We start from the raw sequence: 24026 nt of genomic DNA on the forward strand, positions 1-24026 counted from the left end.
GTGCGGCACGGGGGCCTGCTACTCAAAGTGGAAGAGCAGAGAGAGGACTAATGGTTTGCAGTACTGTGGCTGGTGAAGGTTCCAGAACAATGATCTCTGGCCTCCAGACAAGTCTTCCACAGAGGCTCGCACCCAAGCATACCCGTGGAAAGGTTGTGCGCGTCTCAGAATTTCTAAAAAATGGGTTAGGCTTTACAAAAGAATGCAGCCAAATATAGGTTTAATTTTGTTGCCATTCCTGAAAAACGGCACAGACTCCCCGCCACCCCTCCCCCACCCTCCTCCAATTCCTCCCTAAAAATCAGGACTGGGAATACAAATGGAGATTTATTAAGAACGCACCAAAAGCTAAATTGTCTATAGCTCTCCAGTATTTGGGTTCATTAGTCCAAATTAATGGCACTCCTTTTATAGAAGGGTAAGTCCGCCCTGCTGTGTCGCGTACCCGTCATATTATGGTCCCCATTCAGGAGCTCCGCCCACTAGCTTAATGACTCCTCCCCTGGGATACTGCCTCTTCAAAGGGCCAGGGGGATCTCCCCTAAAGCGGTTGCCAAACACTACTACACATTACTATTTTCACATTCTGGTTAAAAGAGTTTATCTTGCATTATTTAACCCGCCATAATATTGATCGTGTTTCATAAACATGCCCCAATGTTCCCATCAGAAGGAACACACCAAGGATCGACCATGAGGATGGACCGCGTATGTGGGTGTATAATCCTTGAGCGCTGTAGGGCTTGAGCAGGTAAAGTTCTGAATAAAAGAGTGCCGCTCCATAAAACAATGGCAATTATAGCAGTTGTGGCTAAAATGCAATCCGTTCAGTTAATGTGCATACCCATAATGCATTGCTCTAGAGCTCTGAACTAGAAGTTTTGGCGAAGTGGCAAGAGTGGCTTTGTAAGTAAAATGGCCTATTTTACACTTTTGTTTTCATTGTCATCGTGCTTCCACGAGGACCCTTTTGATGCCTGGTGTCTGCAACTCACTGGACTCATTCCATAGTTGATAATGAAACAGTTTTCCCCATAGAAGCTGGTAAACATGCTTGAGCAGTGATCGAAGTGTACGAAAAGAAGGAGTGGAACTATGCTCCCTGCTGGAATGCCCCTGCTCCCCTTCAACGCCTTTGCCGCAACCCCTCCCACGTGCAAAACCAACCCCCAAACAAATGTGCTTCCTATTTAAGGGAGCGTTCAGGGCAGTGCACTGAACTACAACTTTCAACTTCTTCCTGCACTTTTATTTTAAAACGAAACCATGCCAGAACAGTTTTTTAAAATAGAAATATTGGAACGGTAAAGGGTATTTTTAAAAAGTAGAGGAGCACCGCTCCCCGCACTTCGACCACTGTGCTCAAGTAGTCCAGATGTACACGTTAGCAGGGAACCCCAGGACTGATCATACAGGGAGATGTCGGAGAGGTGAGGGTCCCTTCTCCCATGTACGGTTCCCATCACACCACCTGCATCTGTATAATGTACACCCTCCCCTCCATGCAATCGCTCCGCTCTTGGGCCAGAACCTGCTCCTTCCTGCCAGAAGAGGGCGCTGTTGCGAGATACTCACCCGTAGAACTGCAGCAGACGGACACACGGAGCTTCAGACACATCCCAGCACTGCCCTTGTCTGGAACAGCTGGAAAGAAAGGTAAACAAAAGTGTAAATGAAAAAGGTGCACAATTGATTTCTTTTTTTAAAAAGCTGCAGTCCAGACATGCCCAACGTTTCAACCTTTTGACATCTCCCTTGTCCTTATAAGTGAGAGTGTTGTGAAAGTGCTGCTCCCCAATCTAAACTCTGCTGGAAGTAAGGAAGCTCGAGCAGAGGATTGTCATTCAAGCGGCATCAGAAACGTTCAGAACAACAGGCAAGCCTGTTAACACGGGCCTTTTACACAGATCTCGGTCTTCCTACTGAGAGCCACATTGCATGGGGCATGTTTGCTAGAGCCGCCCAGCAATGTAAGAGGAGGCTGTGTGGTTTTATGCTTAAAAGTAGAATGGAATCTGCAGCAGAGGTACCCCTCAGGTGGTGACCGGCCTGGTGTTTGGAGTCCTGTGTTCTCATCAGGTGTGTCCCCCAGGAATGTTGCCATCAAATTCAGTGTGGATTGTTTATGGTGTGAGGGAAGCCGACAGGCTCTACAGGGGTGGCAGGGTTATAATAGACCTTGTAAAAGACCAGGCTCTACAATTGTGTCCATTTGCTGTTTTTTGTGAATTGTTCGTGTTTGTGCACAATGTAAGGAAAGTGCATGTTCCGCAGAACTACCCACTAATCAGTGGCCAGCACCCAAAAATTAAAATTGCCTTGCTGGTGCTTACAGAATAGACACCTCATTGGTATTTAATAGGAGTATGGCTCTTTTCAAGATGGGGACATTATGAGTGACAAAGTCGCATAGATAGACAAAATAAGCTATTAAAAAAAGCAAATTAATTGTACCAACATTGCAATGATAATTTGTCATGCTCTACTCCAATTATGAAAACCTAGAAGAACCATATAACTTATTTTCTGATAGAAGTTTAGCATTCCAAGATGGGCAATCTGGTACACACCTAGTGTACTCTTAAATTATCCCCATGAGAAAGGGAAGGGGCCAAATAGCACCAATAAAAGGTGCCTGGCTTCTTTGGATAAAATCTAAAAGCATTTTTTCAGAACATGAAAATTACCACCTGTCTTTATATTTCACAAAGAGGTATGCAATAAAAGGCTTGCCTAAAACCAAGAGCTCTTTCAGAAAGCCTCATGATTTTGATAGGAGAATAAAAGGCCTGTGAAATGTGTCACTCCATTGAGTAAAGTATGGCGTCTTGTATCTAGAATATTCCTCTCACATATGATACGAGCCTCAAAGAATTTTAGAAGAGGAGATGCAGGGTCTCAGGGTAAAGATCTACGTAAAAATAGAAGGACAACAATTCAAAATGTGTGATGCTTTTTGATAAAAGTGCTTCGGTCCCATCCCAAAGGACGGAATGTCCCACAAGTATGGAGGAAAGGGGACGGGACGTAGGAGTAAATGGATGTAAAGTTACTTACCTGTAACACCAGTGCTACATAGCTGGTACAGTATTTTTCACAAGTTAAATTTTGTTTTCAAACTTCAAATGCAGCACTTAACATGATAAGAGTGATAGAAACATTTTGATTCGACATGAAAATGAGAAAAGTAACATTTGTGTTGCTTTCCTTGAATTCATCTGCTTGCCAGAAAGTATAAAGTAGAGTAGTCCTTCCTTTCTTTTCATGATTGTTAACACACCAGAACGTTCTGACAATAACAAGCAATCAAAGAGGACGGATTACTAGCCCCTCTCCATGCAAGCGTGCAGAGCCATTGATGTTCCATCCTGTATGCTTTGAATTTGAAACATGCCGAAAGATCTTTCTTACAAATGTAATGCACCCGCTATCCTTGCATTCATGCTGTAAAAGTGATTTACTATTGTCAGCATTACACTGAAGTACTACATTACACGCAAAGAGCATTCTAAGGCATGAGCCTGATACATGGTAATTAATGCAGTACACATGCCGCTCCCACTGAGGGACTCAATAATCCTCTAGGTTCTAGGTTTATGTAGTAATGTGCCGTTGCCTGCGGAACCTTGATCTTGTGAAATTTGGGGTGAAATGTTGTACTTTTGAGAGTTGGGCAGTGGAGTAACTTTGCTGAAAGGTTTTGGGGGGGGGGCATGACATGTGAAGAAAAGGTGCCCCAGCCAAATGAATGGGGACAGAATAGTTGGGGTGGGACATACACCTCTGCCTTCCCCTAAAATTACACCCATGGTGTTGGGAACTCTAAGGGGACAGCTAGAGAAAGAGTGAGCGGAGCTGGGTTGGATGGGCCAGAGTTTCTTCTCCGTTCACTTAAGGAGTTATCTGTACATCTGGGCACAATAAAGCTTGCAGAGAAGTTACCTGGCATCCTGCTTGATACCTGGTGGAAGGACCCCCACCTCGGTTATTTCACTGGCGACAAGGATTTCTTTGCCAGGACCAGGACCTGTTGCAGGGGGGGAGCAGCAGGTGGAAGACACTGCCCCCGAAAAGTTACCCATCCAACCGATCATCAGCAACCCAGGCTTGTCTACCTTGTGGGCCGGGCAGTGCAAGAAGGTGTCCTGGTCTGACAGTTTGCCTCTACAGAGCGGACAGTGCATGTGACATGGTGCCTGCGGTCCCGGTGGAGCAGGCGACGTTTCCGCTGTCAGTTGGGCATTGTAGAGTCCTTGAGCAGGCAGCATTTCCCTTGTCAGGAAGGCGTGGGTGAGTCCTGTGGCCAACCAGAGCAGGAAGAGTATGTCCCCTGCATGGACTTCATCTGCGGTGCGTTGAAGAAGAGGCAGCACTGTAGGAAGTGTCAGGCAAGCTGGGGGCCGGGGGGCGCAGCAACGGAGCCCCGGAGTGTCGTGTCGAGGGTTGAAGGGGCATGTTGATGAGCGGCGAATACATGAGGGGCGGAGATGTTCCCCTCTCCAATCCAGCAGGTGAAATGGTGACGTCACCAGTACTGGTGGGATACAGAGGTCGAAGTGGGTGGGATCGGTGCTCCTACACTTTTTATTTTTACGTTTCATGGTTCCTATACTTTTATTTTAAAAAGAAACCGTTCCGGAATGGTTTTGTTTTAAAATAAAAGTGTAGGAAGAAGTTGAAGCTTTCACTTCAGTGCACTGAACATTCCCTTAAATAGTAGGTGTGTTTCTTTGGGGGTTTGGATTGTGTGTGGGAGGGGACGCAGCGATGGGGTGTGTGGAGAGTGGGGCAGGACAGCAGGGAAGATAGTTCCACTACTTCTATTTGTACACTTCGACCACTGGTGGTTGGTTGGAACGCATCTTGAGTGACGTGGAATGCAGCACGTGTTCCACATTTGTTTTGGTTCCGGTTGTCGGCCATTTTCAGGGCAGGCAGCAAGTCCAATTGCTGCAGGGCAGGTTGACGCAGTGGAGGATGCCAAGTGGAGACGGGGCGTCGTGAAGTGGCAGCAGCCCGTTATCATGGTTAATCGAAGTGGCAGCAACCCGCTGTTTTGGAGGATTGTAAGAGGCAGCATCCCGCGGGCATGGAGGATCCTTTGGTGGAATGTGACCCTCTACCCCCCCCCCCCAACAAGTACAAAGGAGGTGCTGAGTCTTCTGGAGTGTCTGTGGGGAAGGTGAGCTGTTCAATCTGCATGGTCGATGAGCCTTCCTGTGAGGTATTGTGTGGAGTGTGCAGCGGTCTTGTAAACAAAAAGAGAATTGGACCCGGACTTATTGGGTTTTTATGTTCAGCTAAACGCTCTTGCCCTATCAGAGGATTAATGGAGTTAGGTGTCTGGGTGAGGCCTGTAATTTGGGTGTGTTGTGGCCTCAGGGTTAGTGTTTCCTTAGTGGGGTAGGTCATGGGTCAATGTATGTTTGGGGGCTGCAAGGTCATTTTCTGGCGATGTTCATGTTGTGGTCTTAGGGTTCCCCATGGGAGTGCGGTAATTATCCATGTTTCCATTGGGTTTCCTTTGCTGATATGTTTGAACTATGCGTTTCCTTTAAAGGATAAGAATAATTGTGTTTTCCTTGACAGGTTGTTTGGACCTGTGGGGGCGGGGCAACGTGCCTGGTTAGGTGCACTGTAACTTTTGTTTTCCTTTATGGGGGGGGAGAGAGTTGAATTTACCTGGTTGTGTGGGAGAGTTATCTTTTTGTTTCCTTTTAGGAGGGCAAACTTTGGACATTTAATTTGCATTTAAAATGTTTGCAGCTATATTGTGCGTCATTTCCGTGCTGTGTTTGTGTGGTCTTGTATTGTTCGTATTGTGTGTGTGGTGCCAGTGTGTCTGATCAGTTTAGACTGTTGGTTACGGTCGTGGTGGTGAGTTTAGAGTTTAGACTGTTGTTTACAGCTAGAGTTGGCTGTTGATTACAGTCGGGGGGGTCGTGTGTGGTGTTAGGCTGTTGGTTACAGCCGGTATCCGTGGCTGTTGGTTACAGTCCGAGTTTAGGGAGTGTTGATTATAGGCTGTTGGTTACAGGCAATGATTGACTTTTGAATATAGTTGCATGTGGTTTTATAGGCGGTGTCCATTGTAGTGGGGCGACGTGTTATGTTGGCGCATTATCACTGTTAGGCAGTGTTATTTCCCGTATCCGGTGCACGGTATGGGTTGTCTATTTTTCAGAGTTTGCAAATGTGTTGCATTCTGTGGAGGCGTGCAGCATTTTTGCAATTGGTGTTCCGCAATCTGCGTGTATCCATCGTAGGAGGTGGTTTACCGTGGGTATTGGTGTACGTCACCCATTTATGCCGTGGCAACTTCTGACTGTTTTAATTGTGGCAGTTATGGTTTAGGGTTATGGTTGCGATTTGCTGTAGTCCTCCGTATTAATTTCAGGTGCCTTGCTCGGGAGTGGTTGCAGGTGCCATATTGTTCTGGTAGTTTGTGGTGCATCCTTTCAGTCCATTGTGCCATGCTGTTGTCCTGGGTGGTTTTGTTCTGCTTGATGGTCTGCAGCAGCTACTATGTGCTGGTGGCCTGCGGAACTGTTCAACATATCCGTTCCATTTTTGTGTGGGCACTTGGTTCTACGCCCCAGGTTCCCCTTTTGGTTTTTGTTGTGCAACTAACGGGGGAGAAGTGTTGTAATGTGCTAGTGTGCCTGCGGAACCTTGAGCTTGTGGAATGTTGGGGTGGAATGTTGTACTTGGAGTGTTGGCGAGTCTAAGGGGACGGTTAGAGAAAGAGTGAGCTTAGCTGGAGTCCCTGTGCACTTAAGGACTTATGTGTACACCTGGGCACATTAAAGCTTGCAGATAACTTACCTGGTGTCCTGCTAGATACCTCGTGGAAGGATCCCACATTGGTTACTTCGGTTTACCCTGGCAAACAATCCCCAAGATGTACTCTGGCATCCCGTCAATAATTGGGTGTCCCACTAGTTACACTTTCCCAGGGTGCCTGCAATCCCACTGATGTAAATCGACAGAGGTGTTCACCGCCATTTGCAACAGTTAGGGAAGTGGGTATTCTCCCAATACAGTAGGCCACGTGTTGGCGATATTGCCATTTCAGATTCTTTTATTCTTCTAACAGCCATCTGGACCACCTTGTAAAAATAAATAACCAAATGCATGCCAGCATCTTGGCACTGTGTGGGACACAAAGCGCTTGTCGACACGCTTGGTCATTCTTGAAATAGCTCCTCCTTTCTCTGGTAGCAATGAAGTGCCATCTCCCAGAAAATTTGCAAATGTGACCCTCTTGTACTGTGTCAGTGGTTGAGGATTGCCCTCGAGTACCTTAACTTGGATATGATATGATTATTTATAATGCGCTTAATCCCCAGAGGTATCTAAGTGCGAACCCGGGGATCGAACCCATGTGTGGTTCCATGTCGTCTTGCTTCCAAGGCAAGCAAGTTTCTGCTGACCTATCCTCCCGAAGCGATACGAATGTTGATGACGGCGTAGTGAGCCAATTGTTGCGTAGTTTGTACTCTGTAGGCGCATGCGCAGCCCATAACTGAAGGGTCGCGCATGCGCGTTGTTAATAAAGGAGGTCCCGGCCGGCAGTTGCAGCCGGGACCCCGTACTGGCAACACGCGTCCCGTGTGTGTTCCTCCGAGTGAATGCGTGCGTGTGAATGCCCGCAGGGGCACAGGGGATCACTCGGTGCACATAACACTGGCGACAAGGAGCGGCGACGGCAGGGAACGAGGCATTGCTCTGACTAATTGCAGAGTTGGAGAAAGTGTCCTTCCTCACATCGTCGCATACCTACGCACTTGGCCGGTGGCCATTTTGAGTGATACGCGGATCGCAGCGGTTGCGGCCCACGTGGGTGCTCGTGCGCTGGCTGCGATCCAATTCCTTTGGAACAATTTTTGGACACTCCATGGCCCTTTCTGGTTGAAGGGCCGTGGCTACGAAAAAAAAAGAAAAAAAAGAAATTCGAGACGGTGAGGCAGCTGAAGGTGTCACCTACACCTGCCGCAGGTCCATCACTCCTCCATCCTGTGCCTTTTGGTGCCTGGGCACCCATCCTGAGGCTTGAAGGTCAGTGCAAGCGGTCCAGGATTGATCTGACCAGGATACCCTCAACCCAATCAATATCATGGGTGAGGAGGGGGTGGGGGGGAGAAGAGGGAGCCCCTGCACCTGTCCCACGCAGATTGCACAGCACCCTGGAACCCATGCCTGCATTTGATACCACAGGCCCACCATCGAAGCTGGGGCCGAAATGGCTACTGTGGGTGAAGAAGTTGGAAATGTTTTTCAGAGCATCAGGAGAGACGGATGATGATGATGTGAAGGTAGCCACAATGGTATATTCAGCTGGCACAGAGGTCCACAGGATTTATGACTCGCTAAACCTTCAGGTGGTCACCTATGATGCAGTGAAGCAGGCCCTCCAAGACCATTTCCTCCCCATGGCGAATGTCGATTTCGTCAGATTTGTAATGTGTGCGGAAAAACAGCAAGGAGAGGAGTTGCTGGACCAGTTCTGTGTACGGCTGAGGCACCTCGCAAGTACCTGCAGTTGGGTGAATGAGGAGGAGATGGTGCGGAACCAGCTTATTCAGGGGTGCAGCTCGGGGAAGCTGAGAAAGCAGGTGCTGAGGGAACCAGGCCTGACGCTGCAACAGATCCTTGACACAGGGAGAGAGTACAAACTGGCAGAGTCCAGAGGGGCGAAAATGGACGCTGCTATGTACCCTGGGAAGGGTGAGGACGCTTTTGCCATTGGGCATTCTGCTCCAGGTAGGGCGCGCTGGGCTCATAGGAGGGTGGACAGTCCCTCTGCACCTGGAACTCCACAGTCATGTCCATACTGCAGGTATGACCTGCCTCATGCTGGAGAATGCCCGGCAAAGACTAGGATCTGTGGACGGTGTGGCACACCAGGACACTATGCAAGGGTGGAAGGGCCTCAACCCCAGTGACAGCGTCAAGGGGGCCAACAAGATCAGGCGGAAGTAATGCCCGGCGAGTGAGGGGTGTGTCGTCGGTTGAGCAAGGCATGCAAGATCTAGACATCGGCAAGGAGGAAGAAGAGGAGAAGGAAATCTTTTTCATATCAAGCATTGCTACAGGGTCCAGGCTGAGCAGGCAACCGACGTGCACAGTGAACATTGTTGATGTGCCCACCCCCGTTTTGATAGACACAGGGGCATCGGTCTGTGTGCTGGTGGCCGATCACTATGAGGCTCTTCCAGGTCATCCCAAGCTGGAAGAGGCCAAAGCCAAGATATACTCATTCGGTGGGGACACGCCACTGCCGATTCAGGGAGTGTTCGTAGCTCTGGTGTCACATGGGCCCAATCAGATCAAGGTGAGGTTCTTTGTGACGAGGGTGAGCCCGCACTCCCTACTGAGTTGTGCTGCTTCCGAAGCCCTCGACATTGTACATTCTACGCTGGCTGTATATCACACTGACATCGATCGCCTGCTGGAGCGGTTTGATGGCATCTTTCAAGGGGTTGGGAAGCTGAAGGGCGACCCCATCAAACTTCACATTGATGGGTCCGTGAGGCCGACAGCCCTCAAGCATCGAAGAATCCCCTTCCACCTGAGGGCACAGGTGGAGAAAGAACTTCAGTCGCTCATCGACTTGGACATTATCGAGAGAGTGGAGGGCCCAACCCCGTGGGTCTCCCCAATTGTAGTGGCACCTAAGCCCAAACAGCCAGGGGCTGTCCGCATCTGCGTGGATATGAGGCTGCCTAATGCCGCCAATAAGAGGGAGTGTCACCTCACAACCACGCTGGACGATATTGTAGGTGAGCTGCAGGGGGCGAAGGTTTTCTCCAAGCTTGATCTGAGGTCTGGCTACCATCAGCTGGAACTCCACCCGGAATTGAGGTATATCACCACCTTCACGACTCACGAGGGGCTGTACCAGTTTAAAAGGCTCAGTTTTGGTGTCTCGTTAGCGGCGGAAGTTTTCCAGAATGTGATCCGGGGAGCCCTGGTGGGACTGAAAGGAGTGATCAACATGTCGGACGATATTCTGGTTTTCGCACAATCAGAGGAGGCCACCTGAAGAGGTTGAAACGGGCTTTGGAGAGAGTTTGGGGCTGACCCTGCACCGAAAGAAATGTGAATTTCTCAAGGAGCGGATTGAGTTCTTTGGGTTTGTGTTCCATGCAGGGGGCATCTCGCCCGACCCGGAGAAGGTAAGAGACATATGTGCAGCGGCCCCGCCAGAGTCACCAGCCGAGATAAGAAGTTTCCTCGGCATGGTGAACTATTGTGGCCGATTCATTCGCGACCTGGCGTCACTGTCTGAGCCCTTGCGGGCCCTGACGAGGAACGACATTGCATGGGCGTGGACGTCGAAGGAGCAGAGGGCGTTCGCTGAGATGAAGAATGCCTTATCAGGCCAAGAAACCATGGCGTACTTTAACCCAGACAGGGAATCGGAGATAGTAGTGGATGCCAGCCCAGTGGGGTTGGGGGCGGTGTTCATGCAAGCAGATCCACAAGGGATCATGCGTCCTATCGCCTATGCCAGTAAGGCCCTCACAGAGACAGAAAAACGATATTCACAAATTGAGCGTGAGGCCCTGGCTATCCTGTGGGGCTGCAAGCACTTCAGGATTTACATCCTGGGTAAGCCCATGGTCGTGATAACCGACCACAAGCCACTGATTCCGATCATGGCGGGCGCCTCCTCCAAGCCACCACCGCGCATCGAAAGGTGGATGCTGTCGCTTATTGAATATGGGGGTCAAGCTTCAGTATCGTCCTGGCACCCACAACCCTGCGGACTATCTGTCCCGACATCCGGGGGCAGGGCACCCTCGAGACTCTGCCGAGATGGTGGACTGTATTGAAATGGTGCAGAATGTTGTGGAGGCAGCCTTGCCAGTGGCCCTGGCGCACCAGGAGATTGCGGATGAATCGAATGTAGATGAGGTGTTCCTGGTCATCAAGGAAGCCATGGACAGCGGGGAGTGGCGTGAGGTGCTCACTAACAATGCCAGGAGGGAGATCGGGCACAGAGAGATCTCCAGGCACTGTGGAAGGTGCGCAACGAGCTGTCGTTGCAGACAACGGCCTTCTGCTGAGAGGGCCCCATATTGTCATCCCGTAAGCCTTGGTGATGAAAGTGCTGCAGCTGGCCCATAAGGGTCACCAGGGAACTGCAAAAATGAAGGCACGTCTGAGACTGAAGGTGTGGTTCCCAGACCTGGAGGGTAGGGTGGATGAGTTTGTGCCCTCATGCGTACCGTGCCAGGCGGCCAGCCCAGTGGAAAGAGGGCCGCCCATCAAGGCAATGGAAAGAAGTGAATAGCCATGGGGGACGGTGCATGTCGACTTTGGCTCCACGGGCAGAGGGCTGTACTTTCTCGCAGTTGTCGACCAGTGGTCGTGCTATCCCGAGGTGGAGCTGGTAGGATCCACAACCAGCGACCACCCTATTCTGGCCCTGGAGAAGATGTTCCCCACCCATGCTTTCCCCACCGAGCTTTGTTCCGACAACGGCGCACCATTCCAGAGGCAGCAGTTTGCCCAGTATTGTGAAGAGAGGGGGATCAAACGCCGAAAAGTTACCCCGCTCTGCCCCAGGGCGAATGGGGAGGTCGCGCACTTCATGCGGACACTCAACAAGATCTTCAGAATCTCGCTAGATGGGGGAGGGGGAACTACACCGAAACCTCTTCAAATTTCTGCGAGAGTACGCACGACCCCACATCAGTCCACCGGGTTCGTGCCGGCCGAGGCCCTATTCAAGCGTTGCCCTGGAGGACTGCTACCGGAAGTGAAGGGGCACCGCCGTGGGTGATTGACAATAACCGTGTATGTGTGGAGCGGGGTATCAAGAACTAGCGGGAAAGCACCCGCCGGAACCTGCCTGAGAAGTCGATTGCAGTAGGGCACACTGTTCTGGTCTGGAATCGGAGGTCGGAGGGTATGCTGTCCCTCCCGTACAAGGCCCAGCTGCTGGGAGTGACTCATGTGAAGGGGTCCATGGTCACCGCGTCTAATGCCAGGGGCACCATCACGCGGAACATGCTGTATTTCAAGCGGATCGAAGCCGCACCTCCTCCTGCGCCGCCAGTGGCACCCAGATCTGGACAGGGACCAGGGTCGCCGCCGATGGACGAAGGACCTCCGGAAGTCCCCAAAGCACCGGGGACACCTCGAGAGGAGTCCAGGAGGTACCCGAGCCGTGAGGGGCAGAAACCCCCGCAGAGGTTCCAAGACTTCATCATGGACCCAGTATACAGGTCGAGAACTGTTACTGAGTTCCAAGGTTGTGACTGTTTGTTAATGTTGTAGTTGTTGACTGTTTGGGGGAAAAGGAGGGATGTTGCGCAGTATGTACACTGTAGGCGCATGCGCAGCCCATAATGAGGCTCACGCGTGCGCGTTGTTAATAAAGGAGGACCCGGCTGGCAGTTGCTGCCGGGACCGCGTACTGGCAACACGCGTCCCGTGTGTGTTCCTCCGAGTGAATGCGTGCGTGCGAATGACCGCGGGGGCCCAGGGGGTCACTCGGTGCACATAACACCAATGTTGTTAAAAAACACGAGCCCTCCCTTAGATGGCAGCGTATAAACTGGTCTACAAGTTGCTCCAGTCGCCTGCCCTCAAAGTAATTACATTAGGCGAGTGGGATTGTCACAAATTTAACTGGTAACTGTAATGCTTGCAGAGAGACCTAGGCCGGTGACAGCGGGGTAGAGAGAGATTCTGTTGGGGCACGGACAGTTCTCCACTGTCACTTTAAGAAACTGAACCCAAACCATCCACTCCAGCAAGAAATGGTTTCTCTTCCCCTGAATGCCATCTTCAGTACGTGTTCTGCAAACTAAGGGATGGCTGCCTTTGTTTAATGATGTCAGGCGGGCCAGTCACTATGAACCAGCGTGGAATGTCACCAGACAGGAGCTCCCTTAGCTCATAAAGAATAGTCTTGCACGCACTCCCCTCTTGCAACACCTTCATTTCCCGTCTAACAGAAACCAAGGCCCATCTTTCTGGAGTTCATATGGCCACAAAGCCCTCTTTATTCAGGAGTCCGTAGAACTGCAAAGCCCCCAAATTCATGGGTCCATGACATGAGGCCGTTAATTTAGCAGTCCATAGCGCTGTGAAGCCTTTATACAGGAGTGCATAGTGACACGCGGCCCTTAATTCTGGAGTCCAAAGTGACACGAGGCCCTTAATTTAGGAGTGCATAGCACTGCAAAGCCTTTTATTCTGGAGTCCACAGTGACACGAGGCCCTTCATTTAGGAGTCCACAGCACTGCTGCGAGCAGGCATGGACTGGCCTGTAGGTCAATAGGCCCATGGCCGAACCAAAAACACAAAACGCTAGTGTGAGACCGTTTTTTGGGTCAAAGTGGGACCCTTTTTTGGCAATGAATTCAGGAGTCCACAGTGACACGAAGTCCTTAATTTAGGAGTCCATTGCGCTGCAAGGCCTTTTATTCTGGAGTCCACAGTGACACGAGGCCCTTAATTTCAGAGTCCATAGCGCTGCGAGGGCCTTAATTCAGAGTCCAAAGCACTGCGAGGCCCTTAATTCAGAGTCCATAGCTCCACAGGACCCTGAATTCAGGAGTCCACAGTGACACGAAGTCCTTAATTTAGGGGTCCATAGCGCTGCAAGTCCTTTTATTCTGGAGTCCACAGTGACACGAGACCCTTAATTTAGCAGTCCATAGCGCTGCGAGTGCCTTAATTCAGAGTCCATAGCTCCACAGGACATTTTTTAAACCTACAGCGTTCTGGTAGCACTGGCAGCCAAAGAACAGGAACACATTGTTCCAATTCTGGCCCATTTAACAGGATTACGGGCACAAATAACAAAGGCCCAAGCTGAAGCGCCAAAAAAAACTCGAAGTTTCGATTCTTTCGCGAAGGAGAAATGCCAAGTCAAATAAAAAAAAAACAACAACCCGGCTTAATTTAAGGCGCAAGACAAAGTGACGACTGTGTGAAAGCCATCAGGAACCCGTGCCGGCGCGCGGCGTCCACCGGCCAGCCTGTTATGTTAAGCATAGTTTCGTGTTATTTTGCAGCTTTTCTGAAGTCTCACTGAATATATAAGCTGTGTGTTATAAAAGAATACACTGTGCCAGGTGGCAGTAATTAATACATCAGACATGGGCGGTGGGGAGAGGGCCTAAAAATACGTGGCCAAGTTTCGCATACTATTATCCCACACTATCCGGAAAAAAGTATGAAATGTGGTTCCAATGATTTATGCGTGTTAAGGGCTGGAGGCGGAGCAACCAAGGTCCGATTCTTCGTTGTCATCGACCTGGAAAATGGAGCCAAGCGCAAAGGATGGGTTTTGCACATTTGGGAAATTGGGATCAGGTCACGTGTCTAAACAGATGGGCATCAGAAAAGGCGTGGGAGCAGCTTTGAATGGATTTGTGATAATGTTGAATCCATCATGGCGGCGCTGTTGCTCTACTCTTTTGCTCCCTTTCTTCTTCCATGGACACTCTTTTCCCGGCTTCTTCCTTTCTCCCACTCGTAAGCCATCACAATCTTGGCTTAGGTCACAGCTTCGAACCATGTGACAAACTCTTCGCTGCTTGGAGCGTCGGTGGCGTAAATTGCGCTCGGACTCTGAATCTTCCTCTTTCCTCATTGCATTCTCTTTATGATAAAGCTCTTCTCTCTGGCAAGTGCCCCGATTATCTGATCTTCTTAATTCTCATTCTTCTCATCCCCGTCGTGTTTTTCAAAACTTCTTGATCCTGCTCTTATCTCTTCCCTTTCGGCAACTTATTTTGCCTCTTACTTTTCTTCTAAAGTTACTGCTCTTGCTATTGTTCCTTCTTCTATTTCTCCTGTTCTGCCTCATTCTTCTGTCTTATTGTCCTTTCTTCCTCTTTCTACCTTTGATACTGCACTCGTGTTGGCCAGAGCCAATCCTACTGCTGCTCCTTCTGATCCTATACCATCCTCACTTATACCTAAGGTCTATCCTTCTTTGCTATCTTATCTTACTTTGCTCTTTAATATGCCTCTTCTATCTTCGACTTTTCAATCATCGTTCAAGCATGCTAATATTCTCCCCATCTTGAAAAAGCCTTCCCTTGACCCATCTATTCCTTCAATTTTAGGCCTATATCTTTTCTCCCTTGTCGTTCTAAACTCTCGGAGCGTCTGGTCTACTCTCAAGTCTCTGACTTCATTTCCTCTAACTCTATTCTTTCTCATTTCCAATCTGGTTTCCATTCTCTTCATTCCACTGAGAGTCCACTCCTTTCAGTTTGTGACTTGTTACTTTTAGCATGTTATTCATTATTAATTGTATTGAATTTAGCTGTGTTTGATCAAGTATTGCTCCTCTTTTCTCTATCCTCTGGTGGGTTCTCCAGGCTCTGTTCTTTCTTGGTTTCAATCTTATTTGTTGAGCCGTATTTACTCGATTTACCAGGCTGGTAAATCCTCTTCTACCGCCCCCTTCAACATGGTCTTCTCCAAGGCTATGTCTTGGACGTTTTCTTTTCTCCTTTAGCACTTCGTCTCTCGCTGGCCATCAAATCTTGGATGTCCGATAATGTTCTTGTTCTTAATTCTTTCAAGAACGAAGAACTTTTCTTTCCTCTTGCTTCTATTTCTTTTCCCCCCCCTCTTTGCTCCATATTTTCTTCAGCTCGCAATCTGGGACTAAGACTCAGAACTTTCTATTTCTCTTCCAATTTCCTTACTTTCACGTTCCTGTGAGGCCCACCTTTATAATATTCATAAGGTAATGCACTTTCTTACTTTTAGTGCAGCTAAACTCCTCCCTTATGTTTTGCCATCTTTTCTATTGCTCCTGTATTCTTTTTGGCTTTCGAGCATCTTGTATTGCTCTTCTTAAGTCCATTTTAAATTCTTCCTCTGTTTTCTTTTGCCCTGCAATTCTATTTCTTTGTCACAATCTTCTATTGGCTGGCTTTCTTTTCACTCCAATCTTAAATTTAATTATAATCCTTCTCCTCCGTATCTTTCTTATTTGCTATGTTTACACTCCACTTCTCGTTCTCTTTGTTCTCAGTCTCTTTCTCTTAACTATCCCTCATCCCCCATTTGCCAAGTCTCGATTTCATTTATTTTCTTTACTTGCCCCTCTAGATTGGAACACACTTGCTCTTTGCTCCATTTCTCCCTATTCTCTTTTTCGCTCTGCCCTAAAAGCTCGCCTTGTTTTTGTTTTGTTTTTTTAACAGTCATGGTGTCCATTTTCTATTGTACTCTGATGTAATGATTTGTACAGCGCTTTGGCAAGACCCCGGCTCTGGGAGAACGATAATGATGTTTTCACAAATGGGTGTAAGTATACAAGACTGACTGATTGTATGGGAATTGAGCTAATGATACCACTAGAAGGCAATAGCCTTTTCATTCAATTTTAAAGGATCCATTAGGCACACATAGTTTAATGGCATTCATCTAATCTATAAAAAACGATTATACTACTTACAGATGTTTGTGGCTTAGTCTTACACTGATGGAGTGAATATCCTCAACAGATAGGACACTATGAGAACTCCTGATGAACGTTCCATTGTAATTACACAGGAACTGAAACCTGGTGACCCTACCTCAGAAACATTGTATATATTAATTTGATGCATAAGGAATTGTCAGTTTTGTATGTGCACTTGCTGTTCACAGTAGGGTATGATGAACTGTATGTTTCATATATAACCCTCAAGACACCAGGAATATAAAGGCAGGCCTATTGGTCCTGCAATACTACTAACAATCATTTACATAACAATAGAGCCTGTCTGAACTGAAAGATTTTATATCAATAGAAGCACAGTGTGTTAGCATAGTTTACTTAGTTGCCAATTACACAAAAAAGAATGAATAGACGCACAGTGCAACATGTGCATTCATCACTGGCTAATGATAATGGACTCTTTGCGAGTAACAAATGGTGTGTTCTGTGCATCTATCGAAACTTGAACCTTTCCCCAGTCTACGAAGAATATCCGAGAGTGACAAATTGGACAGAAACATGTTGGATTGTTGAATACATGGGATACTGGACAACATAGTCTTAATAGATGACAACCACAAACTGAGATATACCCTGTGAACAGATTCATCCACATAGATTATTGCAATTTACTAATCATCAACACTTATTTATTTGATGTTCATTCCATGTATGTATAGTAGGCTTGATTATGTTTACCATCACCTTTCTTGATTTGCTATGTTGTGATGGTATGCACCTATTGTATTGAACTATATATTTCAAAATGTGTTTGGACTATTACAGTGGGCGCCAGGTCATTTCCATCTGGTAGAACCCCTGATACATAGGGGATTATTTCTAAATTCGTCCCTCTGTCGTCACGAGGTACGAGGAGAGGAGAACATTGATCTAAAGCACTTTACTGTGAAGTGTAATTTTATTCCCCAAATTTGAGAAGAACTCCATGTATATTTTTAAAACTCTCCTTTCTCGTTATTTTAATGGGGAGGGAGCAGTGGACTCCTATGTCCCACACACTCGTCAATACGAACGCAGAAAAGGCCTTGCCCCTGCCCTTTTGTGTGGCTTTTAAACTCTTTCAAACGAAATGCATTTTCGATCTTAAGGGAGTTTTGCTCAATTTTGTATTTTCCCTTGAGGCAAGCAGGTGGTGGGATTCATTTTTGGCAATTTGTTGCCCTATTAACAGTTTCATACAGCAAGTACTGCCCAAGAACTTGCCACAGCCTAACCAGGATTTTAAAAATATTTTTATATCAGGAAGTTTTTATAAAACACTGACCTTCACCTTGCAGTCACTTCAAAGCACCCTGTACAGAACTAATGGGCAGTTAACGGTCAGACAGAAAGCGAGATGTCAAGCCCTACAGGCTATGATCTTTGTCTGAAAGAATATCTATCAGGAGTTGGTTCAACAGTTCCTTGCATTTTGTTCCGTTTAACAATGCTTTGCATGTTTGTTCCTTTACCTGCAACCAAGAGCCCACTGGGCACCCCCTGTAAATTGAATCTTGCATTTTCTGTAACAGTGCCTCGATGCCTTATGGGCTGCAAGCGCGCTTTATAAGTGCAAATAAATAAATAATAAATGATAGAGTTGGGTTCTTGGCCTCTTGGGATTCTGCTTCCTAGTTTGAGACGATTGCATGCTTGGTCATCGCTGAAGGGGGCACTGGCCAGGCAGTTAAGGCTCATTGTCTGTAATTATTCAGGGCCGCTGTTCCAGGAGGCCACGGGGACAGACAGCGAGGACTTTACATGGAGCTCTTGATGGGAGATTGAGAAGTGCTTTCAGAGCAGAATTAACATGATCTCTTTCGGAAGTGCAGACAGACCGTGTCAGATTTTGCAGTCTTGCAAGCGCGTCAGGGAGCTGTATGGGGAAGCGGTGTGATTTGAAGCCCCGGGATTGCGTGGAGAGTGATTTTTGAAAACAAGTACAATTAGGAGGTGAATCCTCTTGAACACTGCACTGACATGGAATTGGAATGAGAGACAGCATTCCTCCGATTTTCTGTCCTTCAAACTCCAGGTCAACAGCATTTGGCTGATGGTAGGCTCGTAGGGCTGAGCTGAGTTTCACCTTTTCAGGGACCCCAGAATGACATGTAGTGCCCAAGAGAACAACACCAAAATAAACAGGGTTGGTCAGAGCTGAGCAGCAGCTATTTTCTAAATCATTTGATCTTACTTGACAAGTGTGACATTAACTCCCTATTTCAACATCACAAGGCATCTAATGGGAGTTCTTCAAAAGGTGCTCTTGGAAGTGGGTGCTCAATAAGTTAGACCAGCCCTGGAGGACAGTCCGGTGCACACATACACTTCATTAACAGCAACTTCTTACGGGTCAGTAGCAAGCACCTATTCCCTCTACACACTTTTAGGCCTTGCACTACTGAAAGAATCCTAACAAAGCGGTTATTTATTCTCCAAGACCCATTCCCTGGTGCGGGGGTCTGCAACCTTTGGCTTTCCGGATGTTCCGAACTACAACGCCCCTATTCCTAACCAGAATAGTCAATGATGAGCGATCACAGGAATTGTAGTCCAAACTCCACCCATTTGCCGAGGGTAGCTGTAGGGGTTCTGGGAACAGCAGGTGTGCAAGGAGGCAGGGTCTTAATGCGTCTCGTACATGCGGTCACTGACCTTTACCAACCATATTCAAGTATCATTCCTAGCTAGCAGTGAGTGGACTCTGCCTAGTGATGGCACTATAAGAATGTGGCTGTCTTCGGTACTCGACAGGGCATAGGCCTGGATACTCCGCTTGGTTTACACATACTACGCTCTACAAGCTGGGGTGGCAAAACACCACTACCTGCAAGGGTAGAACGCCTTAAACCCTGAAAGGGCTAGCAAAGGAAAATCTTGAGCCAAAAGAGGGATGCAACACTGCTCTGGCTCCCATATTCTGCAACAGCTGGAGGCAGTGAAGTAAGTGAGCCGGTAAAGCAAGATAGAGCGCATTACAATAGTCGATTCCACTTATCACTAAGGAGGAGACAATCGGAGCGTGGAATTTAGTAGGGATGTAGGCAAGGACTTTATGAAGGGTCCTAAGCTTTAGATGTCCCTTTTGACAAGCAGATGCCACCTGCCCAGACATAGAAAGCAAGACCGAGATCTCAATGCCTAAGTCTTTGACCGAGGAAGCTGGCAGGGGAAAGGGGGCCAGGCTATCGGGCCAGAAGTCAGGGATCCAGAAAGATGAAGGGTGAGCAGGACCAACAACCAGTACCTTGGTCTTCTCTCCGTTCAACTTCAGCCAATTCCTGGCCATCCATCTACCCACTGCCTCCAAGCAACCCCTATGCCGAACTGCCATATCAGGCTGTGATAGAACAAGCCACAGAATAAACTTTGTGTCATCGACATAGGAGTAGCATAGGAAGCCATGGGAGTGGATGATACCAAGAAGAGGCTGGATATAAAAGAAGAGGCTGGATATAAAGGTTGAGCAGGATAGGGGACAGAGCAGAGCCATGTGGAACCCGGCATAGTAGAGGCAATGGTTTAAAGTGGAAAGGTGGCAGGGGACTGTGAGCATCCTGCCAAAAAGGAGGTAAACCAGGAAAGCACCCGACCAGATAAACCAGCAGATGAGACGGGAGACCAGGGTGAAATGTTCCATGGTGTCAAATGCGGCCAATAGGTCTAATAAAATCAGAGCTCTTACCCCACCCTGGTCTACTAAGCACGTCGAATCATCAACTACTGATACCAGGACGGATTCCGTGCCTCGGCGAAGAATCGAAGAAAAAAAAGACGATTCAAGAAAATTACTCCGAAGGGGAGAAATCAAAGATTCAAGTGATGTCATAAGAAATGGGAGCAATGAAATGGGACTAAAAATGTAAAAGAACTGTGGGGTCAAGAGAGTTATTTTTAGAAGGGGAATTACCAAAGCATTTTTTAGATCATTAGGAATTATGCCTGACTAAGCAGAGTCCTTGACTGCCCTGACCAGCCACGGGGCAATCTCACCCAACACACCTTTTAAAATAGAAAGCAGAATTGGGTCAAGAGGTGACAGATATTTTAACCATTTAATAGAAGACAGTGGGCCTCATTACAAGGTTGTCGGTCCAGAAACAACGGAGTTCTGCGAACGGGTGCCTTTCCGCCCTGTATGTCTGACCTGGCGGGCGGAAATGCACCCGCTTGCAGACCTTGACGGGTGCACCGGTACTGTTGAACACAGTGACGGTGCATCCGTCCTCCCCATTCCCATTGATTCCAATGGAACTCAAATGGGAATGGGGATTTTCTTTTTCCGGCTCCTGGCCGTAGGGACCGCTGGGGCCGTAATGCCCCGGTAAGTCTCCATTGTCGGGCGCCCGAAAAAAAATGACTCCGGCGGCAGCCATGCCATTTTTACCAGCACGGCTACCGCAGGACTCATAATGAGGCCCAGTGTGTCTTGAGCAGTGACGGTTGGAAAAATAGACCAATAAGCACTAAGTCTGATTTCGGTAAGAGAAGAGGGAGACGAAGTAGAGTGAAAGCAGGTCATAGCAATATTAACAAACTTGCATGTTACACAGATAAGTACAAACATTCCCTCCAGATTGGTTACAAAAAAGTCACACATATTGAGGATTTGGCCCAACATATTTGGCAACATGGAAAATAAAATAAAACCAAATTCCCTCTTCATCGCACTACCTCCTGAGTTGCTGCCATCGGGCACTTAGTTTCCTGAAGATTTAACACAACTTTTCTTTGGTAATGTGCTTTCTGAAGGCGAGTCTACCTCAATGCTGGAAATAAAAAAAAATATACCCTGGGAACCCCTCATCCGTGGGAGACTGGGTGCAGTGATGAGGGGTGTGGTCTGACCTCTGGTCAGGTCATGCAACCCAGTACCTCTTCATGGAATCCTAGCCTGGTGTTTTGCATAAAAGCAAAGTGCATTTTGGGAACATAAGAAAGCCCACAATGTAAAATGTGAACCATGTCTGTGATATTGATTAAGCAAGATGCCCTTTTGAGAGAGTACTTCTCTTTTCATTGGTCACAATACTCACCCTAACAACAAAAGTCTAGATTGCAAGACATGCATAGCCATCTGGACATCTTCTGAACAGCTTTGAATGATTCTGCATTCCGTCCTGTATTCTGAAGTGCTGGCTGATCTCGGAGATCCCTGGGCTATCCCTGGGCCTCGGAAGGAAGCAGCCCTCTGGCAAGACGACTTTGCCAGAGCTCCATTCCTGCCCATTTCCTACACTGGTCTTCACCCACAGATTTCAAATTTTTTGAAATAATTCCAGCTGTAGACTGGATCAGAAAAACCTTTCAACAGCCAACAGGGGGCCAAGTCTCCCCAAAGGCCGTCGGTGTTGGATGTGTCAAAGCTACCACCTGTATAGATGTGCCCCCATGCCACTGTCAACAGCGACAGAGCTAGTGCCAATCAAGTTAAATGTAGCAGGTAAGTGCACCTAGATGCCAAAATACCTATTAGAAATAATGGCAACAGGAAAAAAAGGGCGTAAACAAAGATGGTGTATATAGCCAAAGTACACACAGGAGCACGTGGACATCTCCACAACCACTTAAATCTACAATGATAATCAACAATTACATTCTTTAGGAGGTAAATACTGAACCAGCACCCTATATCAAACCCCCAGAACCAGCCCTAGCGATAAGGGGTGCGTCAGCCACTTTTCCTCCCTAAAAATAGGCAAATAGCCACTAAAAATAAAAATGTTAAGCAAAAGTACTCCCAACAACAATAAAAAAGGAAACTAGCACATGGGAACCCACCTCCCGTTCATCCAGAAAGCTCCACGGATAGGTTTGGACTAGTGGTACACATGGTGCCACAGGAAGACACGCTCTAGCTCCATCTTTCACAGAGGAGGAATAGGTTTGGATATTTCTCCTCTATGAAAGATCGTGCATATTTTAAGTAACTTTGGGTCTCACCCTAAATTACTAGGGGAATCCAGACGGAGACCCCTTGCTCACTATTCTTAGAGAAACACAGCTCCAACCCACTGATGAGGTCCAACCAGACCGAAACACGTGTCTGGGGTTGCTGTTGGTACTCTTGTTCAGAGGAGAATTGCCTAGCATTTCTGTGCTGGACTGCCCCAGGGCAGGACAAAGACTGATATGTTTTGGATATTTCTCCTCTGTGAAAGATAGTGAGCTAACGACTGTGTAAGGCTCTCGTAACCAGGACTAATGTCTGACAAAGGGACTTCCCAGGACCCCCCTTGTTATTTGAATGCAAGTGGACACTCCCGTTGACAAATGCATGTTTGGCTGTGGATGGCCAGGTAATGCATGACGTCCATGCAGAACGGAGCGTGCAGCAGCACAACCGCAGTGTGCATGCGTTCCGTAGTTTAGTCACGTGACCTTATTTCTAGGTACAGTTATTGGGACTAGTTTAGAAAGCAGAGGGACATTTGCAGACATCCACACCTCAAATATACCATATCGCTTCTGTTAATCACACGAACTCAGGACATCTAGTCTCCTATAGAAATGATTGGATGACGCTGCTCCTTTTATGCTGTGTGCAGGTTAATATGCACAGGATCACAGTCCGTGTCTTAAGTGGCACGGGTAAATGAGTCGGGGCTCATCAAGCGGGCGGCGTTAAGCCATGTCCCCTTGACAAGCCCCAGATAAAAGGCCTACCTACAGACACCCCACCAGGCAGCCCTTTGCAGAGATCAGCACCCCCCTTCTGAGGGTGAGGGTGCTGATTCTGCATTTACTACCTAAAGAGATACCTGGCGGGGGACAGTGCCACACGTTTGCAGTCTTAAAGGTGGCGCTGCCCCTCACCAAGCATTTGTTTAGCTTACAGATGCAGTGATCACCCATGTGATCGTTGCATCACTTAGCTAAAGGGATCCTGGATCCCTGGTGAGCGACAGCAGCACCATTAAGTCTGAAAAGGTGAGGCCGCAGGAAGCCAAGGCCTTTTTTCTTAAAGCTGAAGCTCCCGGCGGCAACACCTTTTTTTTCTATAATGGTGGCACCGGGCCAAGACATCTCTTGATTAAACGGATGCCTCGCAGGTGCCGGCGCCACCATTGTGGAGAAAAGGCATTTCTTTTTCTGAAGCCCTCGCACATGAGCGAGAGCTGTAGGCTTTAGAAAAAAAGCCTTGTCCTCTAGCGGGTAGGGATGCCAGTGGACATTAGTGAGCCCGGGCAGGGCCCCGCCTCATATCCATATTTCGGAGCCTGTCGGGGCTCTGCCCCAACTAGCCCCAGCCCACTTTAAGCCCTGATCACAGTGTCGCTTTGAGCTGTGATTTTTACCGCAGCATCAAGCCTTAAAAGAGTATACAATTGTAATTTTGGACATCACACCTAGAAGTTACTGCAGTCATTTACCACGGAAGCCAGAGCTTGTCACGTGTCAACCTAGAAGGATTTAAAAACAGTATTAAATTGAAAACGGTCTATGAAATACAACTGAAAATATTAAAACTCGGTATCCAAGACTATTTTACAAAAAAAGAAATATAATGGACAGAGCATGTTAAAATAACCAAACTGCCCTGAACTGACTTTTTGA

At 47.8% G+C, this 24026-nt stretch overlaps 1 protein-coding gene across 2 annotated transcripts in view; it reads right to left on the reverse strand.

The window, feature by feature from the left end:
• The window catches only part of EFNA4 (ephrin A4), a 241342-nt gene that overhangs the window by 14614 nt on the left and 202702 nt on the right, over positions 1-24026 (reverse strand). For both annotated transcript variants that reach the window (XM_069650160.1, XM_069650159.1), the window contains exon 3: positions 1576-1644. In XM_069650160.1, the coding sequence (XP_069506261.1) occupies positions 1576-1644 (69 nt within the window). The remainder of the gene's footprint in view (positions 1-1575; positions 1645-24026) is intronic.

Source organism: Ambystoma mexicanum, chromosome 1p, assembly GCF_040938575.1.
Source record: "Ambystoma mexicanum isolate Mex_15411 chromosome 1p, UKY_AmexF1_1, whole genome shotgun sequence".
Classification (NCBI taxonomy): Eukaryota; Metazoa; Chordata; class Amphibia; order Caudata; family Ambystomatidae; genus Ambystoma; species Ambystoma mexicanum.